The 13,718-nt window shown below is 43.6% G+C and overlaps 2 protein-coding genes across 2 annotated transcripts in view; one reads left to right on the top strand and one right to left on the bottom strand.

The window, feature by feature from the left end:
* LOC122089884 (transcription factor Pur-alpha 1) overlaps positions 1 to 3,076 on the top strand; it is an 18,635-nt gene extending 15,559 nt beyond the window's left edge. Inside the window, exons 3-5 of the mRNA XM_042659632.1 lie at positions 1,965 to 2,105; positions 2,184 to 2,426; positions 2,584 to 3,076. Coding sequence (XP_042515566.1) covers positions 1,965 to 2,105; positions 2,184 to 2,426; positions 2,584 to 2,736 — 537 coding nt within the window. The 3' untranslated portion in view covers positions 2,737 to 3,076. The remainder of the gene's footprint in view (positions 1 to 1,964; positions 2,106 to 2,183; positions 2,427 to 2,583) is intronic.
* Positions 3,077 to 3,813: 737 nt separating this feature from the next.
* Positions 3,814 to 6,016, bottom strand: LOC122088712 (thioredoxin-like 1-1, chloroplastic). The gene is made up of 4 exons (XM_042658033.1): positions 5,576 to 6,016; positions 5,122 to 5,298; positions 4,797 to 4,961; positions 3,814 to 4,418 (listed from the first exon to the last, which is right to left on the bottom strand). The coding sequence occupies exons 1-4, from the start codon at positions 5,819 to 5,821 to the stop codon at positions 4,215 to 4,217; spliced, it is 792 nt and encodes a 263-aa protein (XP_042513967.1). The 5' UTR covers positions 5,822 to 6,016; the 3' UTR covers positions 3,814 to 4,214.
* Positions 6,017 to 13,718: the final 7,702 nt, after the last annotated feature.

The following is a 13,718-nucleotide window of genomic DNA, read 5'->3' as shown; positions in this document are numbered from 1 at the left end:
CCAACAGGTCAGTAATGCTCCATCTGGCTCAAACCCGAAGTCTTTTGGTTAAAAAAAACCCAATTGAGTTGCGTGAGAGAGAGAGATCATTGAGAGTCATGAGCGGGGTGAGAGTCGCAAGCGTATGAGAGATCATGAGAGTAGGGTTTTTTTTTTTCTTCTTATTTTGGTGGGGAAATAAAAAGGGAAATTTTAATGGTAAAGTGAAATTATTTTTCACATGTAAAATATATTTCCCTTGCAATCAAACATCTAAATTTAGTTTTTCTAGGAAAAAAATTCCACTTTACATGAAAAATTTGCATTCCCCTTGCAACCAAACAAAGCCTATGGGTTTTTTTTTTAAAAAAACATATTTTAAAATTACTTGATGAAGATTCCAAATATAGATTTTTTTATTGGTAGGTCTATGGTTTTGTTAACACTTGAGATGTATGGGATCAGCTTTACTCCACCAAAAATAACCAAAACAAACAAAACAAAAACACGATTCACAAACAGGGTTTGGATTTTGTCAAGGGTTTTAAGAAAGGGCTTTGAGAAGGAATCAAGGAACAAGGAAAAACCATTGATCCAGGCCACCATTTTGCTCTGGCAGCGGTGAGCTTCATTGTTGCTTTTGACAAGAGTAGAAATATAGTGGATGACCTTAGGGCTTAGGCACTCATTTTGGTATCATAGAGGTAAGTATAATAAATACTTATATTTTTTATGTCTTCTTTTCTTTATATTTATAATTTTGTTTCATAATTATGTATTTATATTATATGTTAATATGTTATGATGATTGATGATTCATGATTGATGAAGATGAACTTAGTATATTCACTTTATTGATTTGTTTTCTTGATGAATATCTTACATTTGTATGAATATGAACCTTTAATATTTATTTAACATATGAGTAATAGGATTCAACTAGGATTTGAGCCAAATAGATTGGTTTTATAAAAAAATTACACAGGAACGCTTTAGTCGATAAGGTGACGCTTTATGCCCGCCTTATCGCTAAAGTGCTTTGAAAGACCCTCAAACGCCTCCGTCGCCTTACCGCCTTAAAAACTATGGTATAACCCACTTTATACATCTTTTCCTCTTATTCAACAGTCCCTGTTCAAATGGTCCAAGAAAAATTTGACTACTTCAGACATTTAAACCATTATATTGACATCTGTAGATGTCAGATTGCTCAGAAAACTCGATGAAAATTTGTCACGTACACTATTTAGTGTTGGAAACCAGTTTTAAGTTCGTTGTTCACTGCCCTAAATCTACATAATTTCTTCTTGTTGGCTTTAAAGCCCATTTCACATACCATACAAGTTATTGCCAAACGAATGTAACCTTTTTTTTTTTTTTTAAATAGGTAGGGAGGGGAAGATAACAGCCAGGAGGCTCGAACTCCAGACCTTTTGGTAAGCGTGGGCTTTACGCACCACAGCGTCACCAACTGTGCTAAGCAGTTGGTGTTCAAACAAATGCAATTTCTAATGAAGAAAGTGGTCTTTCCAACCTTACCCCAAACAAAGTCTCTTGTGATTCTAAATATTACCCTAAGAAGAAAGAACATATGGGGCACACAAGAATTCGCATGACATCTGTGGAGGGACATGGAAAATTGGAAATTGACTTTCCTAATGTAGTTTAATTCATTTCTCTTTTTGCTTTATCTTACATCTGGGGACAGACATCTGGCGTTCACTTTATCTCATTGTACAAAATTTAAGGAGCTTAATTCACTTCACATCTCCAAATGAAGCGTTTACCACAGAACAGTTGATTTTTTTATTGGAGTGCCCTACCCCTGCCACCCCTACTTTGGATTTTTTCTTTTTTGGGTGCATTTGTTGTTTTGTTTTAATGTGCAATTTTTAGCATCAGGGCTTGGACTACGATGTAAATTAATTGCAAACTTGGTTTTGCAAGTCCTATATTGGAATGGTAACAACTTTTATTTGATTCAGGTTTCGGAAGCATCTGTGAGTAGGAACCGCAGTACAATCATTGTACCTGCAGGAAGTGCCCGGGATGAAGGGTGGGCTGCATTCAGGAACATCTTAGCTGAGATCAATGAAGCTTCTAGGCTTTTTATCCTGCCTAATCAGGTCTGTACTTGTGATCTACTAGTCATTGCCTCCTACTTCCTGAAAAATGATTCTCATGAGTTACTTCTGTTGAAACAGCAAAATTCTGAACCTTCAGAAAGCCTTGTGGGCCTTTCTGATGACGTTGGTGCAGGTTTCATATCTGGTCATAGTACTCAACCTTCTCCGGCATCTGACTTAAATGTAGATCGGTCAGTTGAATTGCCTCCACAAGATGAAATGGGTAGCCTAGGGGTTTCAAAGGTGATCAGAGCTGATCAGAAGAGATTCTTCTTTGATCTTGGGAGCAACAACAGGGGTCACTTTTTGAGAATATCTGAGGTAAATTTGATGGTTGTGTGTGTGTGTGTGTGTTTTTTTTTTTTTTTTTTTTTAAATCCTTGCTTTCATTTTTCTTTTTCTATGGGTTGTCTTTTGCATCACTTTGGAATTTGCTTGGGTCAATTTAGTGTTGATCCATCTGGAATCACAATTGCAGGTGGCAGGTGCTGATCGCTCTTCGATCATTCTCCCTTTATCTGGGCTAAAACAATTCCATGAAATGGTTGGTCATTTTGTGGAGATCACCAAAGATCGAATTGAAGGGATGGCAGGTGCAAACGTACGGACGGTGGAGCCCCCACAGAGATGATTCTGTTGATTTTGTTTTGGTGAAGCTCAAGTGTTGCAATTTGTCTGTCTGATCTATACTATCCGTTTGGCTAGGGGGGTGCATATTGTTCTTTTCTTATTTCTCTCGTTGACGTCTGTCCGAAAATAAGCTAATTTCTCCAGTCGACCTATTGAGAAATTGTGGTTGTTTGTCAAGCTTATTTCTATTCTAGTAATAATGGAAAACGGGGTCTGAAATCATGTAATTCTTGCAATTATGAGCAGCAGCATGAAGTGGAACAAACAATACATCTGGACTTTTTGATGGTTTTTGCCTTTTCATTTCCGGTAATCAGAATCTGTTTCAGGTTGTTTGTTCGCGTCGCGGGCTTCAATTCAACTTTACTAGACCCAGCTTATTTTATTTTTAATTTTAATATTCATCTATCTTCATTTATTTATATTTAAGGATAATCTTTCGTGTCAATATGCCCAGTGATGTCGTTCAGATCACTGATATTAACATTGATTTAGTGGTTCAATTCACTGAAACTAATTAACGGTGAAGACTTGAAGGGTTTATCTGTGATCATCTCTTGCCCTTCGAAAAGTTTTTAAAATCGAACACATAATTCGTAGGTTTTATATTCAATTATCTCCTCCGCACTTTGGGCTGCTTAGTTTTTTTATCTTTCACAATAAATGCTTTTTTTTCCCCTCTTTCTTAATGATAATTATTGGAAAGGCTAGGAATGCCCCCAAGTTGCCCAGCATGTGACATCTTTATCTCCTCCTCATTTTAAAAAGACCTCTTTGTCCTTATATGTCCAGCCCCAGTACATCTTTAAATTTTAATATAGTTTTATGGCGGATCATGGCGAATCCATGCCCAATTCCGAGTTCTCGAACCTTAGGGTGTCATTGATGGAAACAATGAAAGCAATGCTAATAGTTGAGGGTGCTTTTATGGTGTAAGCGTGTGACTGACTGTTACTTACTACATCCAAGGTCGACATATCAGGGGGGAACTCAATCGCTGTTTGGAAATTACGGGTTTCCACAATCAAACCAACAAGGATAATGAATGAGCTTTTTAACATGCAAGCAAGCAAGCAAATCCCAAGAAAGATGTAGAGATCAGATAAAATTTACAAGCTGTACCATTTTAGTAGGGTAGTATTGTTTTCTATCTTTTCCCATCTAAAACAAATACAAAATCTAGAGAAAGAACCAATCCCCCGTCCCCTTTTCCCTTCAAAATGCTCTCTACTCAGACATGCCCAATAAAAACAACAGCAACAAGATCCAACCAACCGGACAGATCCTGGGTGGGTTCCCCGCCACAAAAAACACAGCGAGCGGATAGGTTCACTCCAGTAGGAATATGTACAATGTTGGGTAGATGAGGAGGAAACCAGCCGCTGAACTGAAACACGTATGCGAGTAATTGTACAAACAGTTTGTAAAAGAGAAACAAACGAAAGATAGGTACCCAAAATTGAATATTTGTCCAAATCATCATCTCCGAGAAGTGGCCAACATTTTTTCTGATGCTCTCACTTCTAGAGCATGAATCGGCAATTTTGGTTTTGGTTTGTAGTTTAATGACAGGTCTTTGTTTGAAGCCAAAGCAACGAGCTCCTTTTCATCCAGTCCTTTAGGAGGCCCAAGGCTGCAACGATCTGTGTTGTGTTTGGCGAGTGCATCTTTGAATTTTTTGATCTAAGTAGTAAAGTAGGTCACAAAAACAATAAAGCGTGTCAAAAATCGGCCACGAAAACTTACATATCATATCGCTAAGAATGTTACATAAAACAACTGGATTATGATAGAGATTCAAAGGGAATCTGAATTCTGAGGAGGACAAAAGAGAAGTCCCGCTCCCACCAATCTATCGACTAGGGATTAATAAAAAAGAACTGACCGACTGACTGGGCCAGCATCAAAAGAAAAAAAGTGAGTTCCTGATCAGAAAGATCGAGGGCCTCCTAATTCCCCTCTGAATTTGGTAATGAAATTGCAAGAAAGAAAGAAAGAGAAGAAACATATATATATATATATATATATATAGATTAAGGAAATGCACAACCGAACACTTACAGTGGCATTGGTGCAACTGAAGCTGCATAGACGACCGTGGGCTCCCCTGTAAAACCGAAAGAAAGGTATGACATGGACGTTCAGGCTATAACACATGAATTTATGCTCCTCATTGTTCACCTGAAGGAATTGTACATCTGGATTCATCTCCGCAAATTGACATATCTGTGAAAGAAGAAAACATACTCCAAAATAATAAGATTAGAAGAAAGACTTCTTTCCTCCTATGAATCTTTAATTACACTAAATTAATAGAGGACATATCCAAAATAATAAGATTAGAAGAGAGATTCCAAATCCCCCCAGAAATAGAATGATCGATCACCTTGGGATGGAGAGCTCTACATCCCCCACAACCCGGGGAGAAAAAATCCACAATAACCAGTTTATCTCCAGCGCTTAACAAGGAATCCACAAGATCTTGTGCACTAGTGATCTCTTTCATATTGGGTTGGATCCCTTTCTTCCACCATTTCTGAGCTTTCCCAATAGGAAGACTCATCTGCAATTCAGCCAAAAGTACCAATTAACATTCCCCTCCGTTAATATAGGATATAAAAGATCATCGATTCAGAAAATTTTAGGAGCTTAATTTCCCCCACCCCAAAAAAGAAAAAGAAAGATGCAACACAGCACATGGTGAGATAGATATATTTAACGGGTTCCCAAAATTCCAACTAAAATAATAAGGGAAGCCGTCCGGTAGAGAAAAGATTAAAAGGAGAAGGAACACCCAAACTTGAGATGCATGGAGAAGGGAGTTTTAAGAAGAGTTCGACCTGCGCAGAAGAAGCTTGCTGAAGGTATCCTGTCCTGGGATGCCTCACGCCAAATCGAGGGACGATCCTTTGTCCATGGAAGAGGAGGGTATCGGAAGAAGAAGAAGATTGCAGGTGGGTTGAGAATAAGGGGTTCTGAGAAGAGAAACGAAGAGCAGAGGAAGATCTCCTCCTGCTGGGAGAAGCTGAAACGCAGACATGGGGACATGAAAGAAGCAGACGGTTCTTGGTTGGTACTTGGGCCATTGTAATCTTTCTTTGGCTTCCTTTGAGACAAGAAAGACAAATTTGCTTTCGCTCGGCCTGAAAATCTTGAAGAAAAAGAGTGGCAGCGCTGGAACGGTACTTGCAGAGTGAACAAAAGAAGAGTTTTGCCGTTTTGGAAAGGAAAGAAGGAATAACAACTATGGAAAGCAAGCGTTCCTTTTGCTCGTATTAATAAAGAAAAAAAAATTATATATATAAATATAGAGAGAGAGAGAGAGAGAGAGAGAGAGAGAGAGAGAGAGAGAGAGAGAGAGGGGGGGGGTGTTCGCTGCTCGTGTTCCCGGCTACCAATAACCATCTCCATCTTTGGTTGAGAACCGTCATTAAGAGGTCAACCGTTGATGAATAAATAAATAAAGAATCCAACGGTGCGGTGAAATTCAGCTGAAATCAGAAATGTTCCTAGCTTCCTTCCAGTATATTACCTACTTACTGACTACTGTACGTAATTGTATAGCGTGTCATCCTTCAGGAAGAAGCGCGCTGACCTCATTCTTACTTTTCTTGCTTCGCCCCTGTTCTCTAGGAGCTTTCCCTCCTTGAGGTATTCTATTATGGCGTCCATCCAGCTTTGGCCGTTTTCACCTACGGGTAACACCTCGCGGGGTTTCTCAATGCTTGGCTGTGGTAGTACTTCGAAATACACCGCTCGTCCAAGTTCTGCGAAATCGGAAGTGGCCAGCTGTGATAGTGCGTCTGCGCTAGCATTCTCTTCTCGTGACACCTGCTTCACCTCAAATTCCTTGAAAGCCGCTGACCTTTCTCGCACCGTGTTCAAGTATTCGGCCATACTCTGCTCCTTGGCCTCGTATTCACCATTCACTTGCCGCACCACGAGTTAGGAGTCGCTATGCACTACTAGTTCCTTCACCATCAAAGCCCGAGCCAGATTAATTCCGACTATTATCGCTTCGTACTTCCGCTTCGTTGTTGGAGGCATCGAAGGCGAACCGTAGGGCGCATTCCACTTTGAAACCCTCGGGGCTTACCAACACGATTCCTGCGCCGCTTCCATCGCTGTTGGAAGCCCCATCCACATACAACGTCCAAGCCTCGTCTCCTCCTTCCTCGGTAGATTCCTGCGGGTCATCGGGGATCGTCGTCTCCGCTATGAAGTCTGCGAGGGCCTGTGCTTTAATTGCGATTCTCGGCTTGTACTGGATGTCGAACTCTCCCAGCTCTATGGCCCAGTTTACCAGGCGATCAGACATATCTGGTCGCTGCAGTATTTTCTTCAGGGGCTGGTCGGTGAGTACGCATACCGTATGCGACTGAAAATATGGCCTCAGCTTTCTTGCCGCCGTCACGAGGGCGTACGCCACTTTCTCTGCCTTTCGGTATCTTGTCTCGGCATCTAGAAGGGTTCGGCTGACGTAGTATATTGGCTGTTGTTGCCTTCCTTCCTCTTTTGTCAGTACAACGCTTACAACAACTGCCGATACAGCAAGGTACAGCTGCAAGGCGTCCCCGGTGTTCGGCTTTGTCAGCAGCGGGGGTGCGGCCAAGTATTCCTTCAATTGTTCGAAAGATTTTTCGTACTCCTCCGTCCACTCGAACCTTTTGGTCCCTTTAAGCGCTTTGAAGACAGGAAGGCATCTATCTGCCGATCGAGACATGAATCTTCCGAGGGCGGCGACCCGACCCGTCAGCTCCTGGACTTGTTTCACGTTCTGGGGTGACCTCATGTCCCGAATGGCTTGTATTTTGACTGGGTTGGCTTCAATTCCTCTCTCCGAGACGATGAAGCCGAGGAACTTTCCCGAGGCTACTCCAAAGGCACATTTTGCCGGGTTCAGCTTCATGTCGTACTGTCGCAGCACCTGGAATGCCTCTTCCAAGTCTTGGACGTGCCTTTCCGCCTTCAGGCTTTTCACGAGCATGTCGTCCACATACACTTCCATGGTTTTGCCGATCAGTCCTTTGAAAATCTTGTTCACCAACCTTTGATAGGTGGCCCCTGTGTTCTTTAGTCCGAAAGGCATGACCTCATAGCAGTACAACCCACCTTCAGTTATGAAGGATGTTTTCGGGACATCAGCCTCGGACATTTTGATTTGGTTGTACCCCGAGTATGCATCCATGAAACTCAGCGCCTCGTATCCCGCCGTGGCGTCGATGAGTAGGTCTATCTTTGGCAGGGTGTATGCGTCCTTCGGGCAGGCCTTATTCAGGTCGGTGAAGTCGATGCAGATCCTCCACTTCCCGTTTGCCTTCGGAACCATTACCACGTTAGATATCCACTCCGGGTACTGGATCTCACGGATGGACCGGGCCTTCAGTAACTTTTCTACTTCCTCGTCTATCTTCTTCTGTCTTTCTGGGGCGAACGTCCTCTTCTTCTGCTGCACCGGCTTCTTCATTGGGCTAACATTCAGGTGATGTTTTATCACCTCTTGGTCTATCCCGGGCATGTCCGACGCCGACCAGGCGAATACGTCAGCGTTGTCCCGTAGGAATGAGATGAGTCTTTCTCGCTGCAACCTTGGCATGGTAGCCCCAATCTGGAACTGCCGGGTGTCATCCCCTTGTTCAGCCTTCAACTTGCACCAAATCTTCGGCCGGCTCTCCCCGTTGATAACTGGCATCATCACGAAGATCCTCTACTGGGAGTGCCTCGCCCGCCTTTTCCTTTCCCCAGAGAGTAGTGGCGTAACATCTCCGGGATGTCTCCTGATCGCCCCAACACTCCCCGACGCCATTCTTGGTAGGGAACTTCATTTTGAGATGGGGAGTGGAGACGACGGCCTTTAACAGGTTCAACCCGACCGTCCCTAGTATGGCATTATACGCTGATGTAATGCTCACCACCAGGAAGTTGATCATGACCGTCGCCTGGCGATCTCCGGTGCCAGCTCGAACCGGCAACTCGATCGACCCTTCCACCTTCACCGGGAAGCCGAAGAATCCTTGCAGTGGGTGCTCAACCTTCTTTAATTTTCCTTCGTCGAGGCCCATCTTCCGGAAAGCTTCGAGGAACAGGATATCAGCTGAACTGCCGTTATCCACTAAGATTCTCTTCACTTTGCAATTCGCTATGGTCATGGTGATGACCAAGGAATTGTCATGCGGGGTTTGTACCCCTTCCAGATCATCATCCGAGAAGGAGATAACCGTCCCCGTCTTCACCTTTTTGTTCATCCATTCTGCCATATGGATGCTCCTCGCGTAGGCCTTCGCCTTCCTGGCAAAGACCGAACTTTCTCCAGCGGCCGGGCCTCCACAGATGGTCGCTATAACTCTGGTCGGGCTCTTATTCTCCTCTCGAGGACGACGCTCAGCTTCCTCGGGTGTCTGGTTCCTTCGCTGTTCTTGATTGCCTCTGCGGGCGAGCCCCCTTCTTTCATACCGACCTCCACCATCTCTCCGACGGTTATCCCTCCGGACGTTTCCATCAGGGGCCCCCTCCTTCTCCCGGTCTACAAATCTGCCCAGTTACCCCTTTCTGATCATTCCTTCTATCTCCCCCTTGAGATGCCAACAGTCCTCGGTATCGTGGCCATGGTCTCTGTGGAAGTGGCAGTATCTGTCCCCATTGCGTCTTTCGGGGTGTCGCCCCATCTTTCCTGGCCACTTCATGGCCCTGGCATCTGGGGAATCTTTTATCTGCATTAACACCTCTGTTCGCCTTCGGTTCAGGGGTGCGTACCTCTCAAACTTCCTTGGTGGACTAGGGGCCCGACTGCACTCAGACTTTCATCTTTTTCCTTCTTCGACGGGTTTATCATCAACCCTTGAGGGCCTCTTCCCCGCCGCCTTCCTTTCGACTTCTTCATCAACCTGGAGGGTTTCTTCCATCTGGATGTACTTATCGCATCGCGCCCTCAGCTCGGTCAGGTCTCTAGGCGTATGCTTCGCCAGGGACCTCTTCAACTCCTTATCCTTGATGCCTCCTAGCAGGGCCGTGAACTCCTCCTTTGGGTCTAGGCCCCTGATTGTGATCTTTTCTTGTTGGAATCGCTTCATGTAGTTCCGCAGCGATTCTCCTTCTTGCTGTTTGACGTTGGTTAGGTTCAACGTAGTCTTCTGGAGGGGCTGGCTACTAGAGAACCCCTTCACGAAGAAGTAGCTCAGGTCGCTGAAACTGTGGATCGACTTCGTCGGCAGTCGGTTGTACCACAGCCTTGTTGTAACCCGGCAGTCACTGAGAGGGGGGGTGAATCAGTGAGTTCAATTCCGATACCTAAAAACCTGTCCGATGTCTGGCCAAGAAAAACCTGATGTACCTGTCCAACCGATGGCCTGGAATGACTGGAAACTTGTACTGACAAGTTTGGTGCTCACACCTTCTCTCTCCTTGGCTTCTTGCTCTTCAAAGCAAACACATCCTTGCTTTCTTCTCTTCTTCCTTGGCTTTGAGTTAATGTACCATTAACACACTTCAACCACCTCTTTTACCTTCTTTAATGGCCTAAGAACATTTATCATCAAGAATGCATGTTCATTCAAGGACCAACAAAGAGGGGGAAGCTTCTCCTACCAAAACCGTAGCTTTCTTTCACTCAAAACCCATTTTTCTTGCTTCCATGGTGTAGGGCTTGAAAAAACGAAGAAGCTGCAACTTGGTTCACCCAAATCCGACTTAAAATGAGGAAGATATGACCTTTTGAAGTTGGAGCAATGAGATAGCCCGAAATGGAATCTTCGTACGGGTGGCGTAGGCTACACCGGCGGCGCGCGCAACAGGGGCGAAATCTGACCGTAGATCTCATATACGAGATCTTATAATCCAAGCCGTCCGATTAAACCAACGGACAACAGATCCAAACCGTTAGATTTGAATTTGATGACGTCATCATGACGTAGGCGCTGACATCGTCAGAAGTGTTGTCGATCTATGATTGGTTGCTTTTCCGGATTTTAAGGGAACTTGTCTCCCACTCACAAAAGTGAAAATGCATATTGACCGTTGGATCCGAATCTTCCATGATGGCTTTAATCCGATTTCATGAGATCATTAAGATCGGAATCCTTTTTATACCTTCCATATACGCGCGAAACACAATAACATATAGTGTAGCGCCAGTGCATCAAGAATTATGCATCTAACCAATCAAATCCCACGCGCAAGCATCTATCTCGTCCATATCACACCAAAATCTCAGCAGCCTTTGGATGGGCATCAAGCCTACGTGGTCGAATCTTGACCATCCATTTCACTTCCCTTTACTCCTCTTTATTACAATCAAGCCCCTGCCTCTATATATTTCAGTGCTTAAAGACCCCTTGCAACTCAGACCTTCAAAATATTTAGATTACACAAAAGCCCTTCGAATTTCAAAAATAAATTCCGAAAAATCCACCCAACACCGAGAGCAACTGATGGATTTTCGGTTTGGATTTTCGAACCGACTTTACGGAAACGCTTATAACTTTTTCATACGATATCCGATCGAGATGAAATGAAGTGCGTTGGAATCGTAACTGGATGATCTACGACTTTTCAGAAGACTCAATCATCTGAATCGTCCATGTAAAAAGACCAAAATGCCCCTACACCTTTCCAATGACGTATCTTTCTCATACGGAATCGGAATGCGATGAAATCAGAACCGTTGGAAAGATTGTATTTTTGTCGTATTGTTACATGTAGAACACTTCCTTTAAAAAATTCATCTTCGATGCCGAAACTGCCCTCGACTGCCATAAATGCCGTAACTTCTTCATACGGTATCGGAATGTGACGAAATCAAATGCACTGGACTAGGAAAATTACAATCTATCTTTTTCATGAAGAACTGATCTTCCAAAAATGTCATTTTCATTTCCGAAAATGCCCTCGATCGTAAATAGGCCAATTTTGCCAGTTTTGACCCAGAAACCCGCACCACCTATTAATGATGTATTAAACCACTCCATGCATACCAAGCTGCTCTGTTATCTCATCGGTGATATTGGACACTGCCATGTCATCATTTTCATCCACGTCACCCAAACTGGCCACGTCATCACCGCCACGTGGCCGAGTTGCCAACAAGGACAACCATAAAACAACAATCTCCCCCTTTGGAGTTGTTGGCAACCACCTCAACACTCATCACTAATACACTCTAAAGCTCCGATGAGTAACTCTCTCCCCCTTTGACAACAAGTACAAAGGGTGGAACCAATGGACTCCCCCTGAGTCCAATATGGGGGTAGCAACATCAAGCAACTTGCTCCCCCTCTCCCAATGCTACTAGTGCTTTGGAAGAACCACCACTCCCAGCTTCTGTCTGAGGAACTCAAATTGATCTTTGGGAAGCGGTTTAGTGAAGATATCAGCCACCTGCTCTGCTGTGGGAACAAACTCCATCCTTACTTCACCTTCCATCACCTTGTCTCTTAAAAAATGATACCGGATAGCAATGTGCTTCGTTCTAGAATGCATCACTGGGTTCTTGGAGATATTGATAGCACTAGTATTGTCACAATATAGTGGCACTGCCTGCTCAACCTCCACACTCAAATCCTTCAACATTTGCTTCATCCACAACACTTGTGTACAACAAGATGTAGCTGCAATGTATTCTGCCTCTGCAGTTGAAAGAGAGACTGACTCTTGCTTCTTACTATGCCATGCCACCAAGCTGCTCCCCAAATAGAATGCACCACCACTGGTGCTCTTCCTGTCATCTACACATCCGGCCCAATCTGCATCTGAAAAAGCTGACAAACTAAAGTTCTTGACTTTCGGATACCATAACCCAAACTCACTAGTCCCTTTCAGATATCTAAAAATTCTCTTCACTGCTGCCACATGTGTCTCTTTTGGTCCTGCTTGGAATCTGGCTACCATGCACACAGCTTGTAAGATGTCAGGCCTACTAGCTGTCAGATATAATAGGCTACCAATCATTGACCTATACGAGGTGTGGTCAACTGATGGAGAGTCATCTTTCTTGCTCAACTTACACCCAGTCATCATAGGTATACTAACTGGCTTGCAATCCTCCATGGTGAATCTCTTTAACATCTCCCTCACATATTTGGACTGAGATATGAAGATACCTTCTTTCTTTTGATTGATCTGCAAACCCAAGAAGAATGATAGTTCACCCAACATGGACATTTCAAACTCATCTTGCATCCTCATTGCAAAATCTTTGCACAACTCATCTTTGTGACCCCCAAAGATGATATCATCTACATACACAACCACCACAAGCTGACTGCTTTCTTCAGTTCTGATGTAGAGATTACTGTCCACTAAGCCTTTCTTGAAACCCAACTTGCACAAGTAAGAGTCCAATCTGGAGTACCATGCCCTTGGAGCTTGTTTCAAACCATACAATGCCTTCTTCAATCTGCACACAAGAGTGGGATCCTCACTCAGCTGAAACCCATCAGGCTGCTCTATGTAAACCTCCTCTTCCAAGTTTCCATTTAGAAAAGCTGATTTGACATCCATCTGATAGACCTTGAACCCCTTGTACACTGATAAAGCCAAGAACATTCTGATAGCCTCAAGTCTTGCCACTGGACCAAAAGTTTCCTCAAAATCAATGCCTTCCACTTGAGCATATCCTTTGCATACAAGTCTTGCTTTGTTCCTCACCACTTGACCATCTTCATTGAGTTTATTTCTGAAAACCCATTTAGTACCAATCACATTCTTGTCAACTGGCCTAGGGACTAGATCCCAAGTGTGATTCCTCTCTATCTGATCAAGTTCTTCATTCATGGCCTTCATCCAACTCTCATCATTGCTTGCCTCATCAACAGTTTTTGGTTCAATCTTCGAAAGAAGAGAGTATGTGTTGGTCTTCATTCTTCTAGTCTGAACACCTACAGTGGGGTCACCAATGATTAACTCATCTGTTTTCTGTTGATCAACTCTGTTGTGTCTCCTCTGCTCATCTGAATCTACCTCATCTTGTTCAACATCAACCTCATCTTT

Source organism: Macadamia integrifolia, chromosome 9 (genome assembly GCF_013358625.1).
Source record: "Macadamia integrifolia cultivar HAES 741 chromosome 9, SCU_Mint_v3, whole genome shotgun sequence".
NCBI lineage: Eukaryota > Viridiplantae > Streptophyta > Magnoliopsida > Proteales > Proteaceae > Macadamia > Macadamia integrifolia.
Note: the sequence above shows the minus strand (reverse complement) of the source record. Positions and strands in the feature narration are given on the sequence as shown.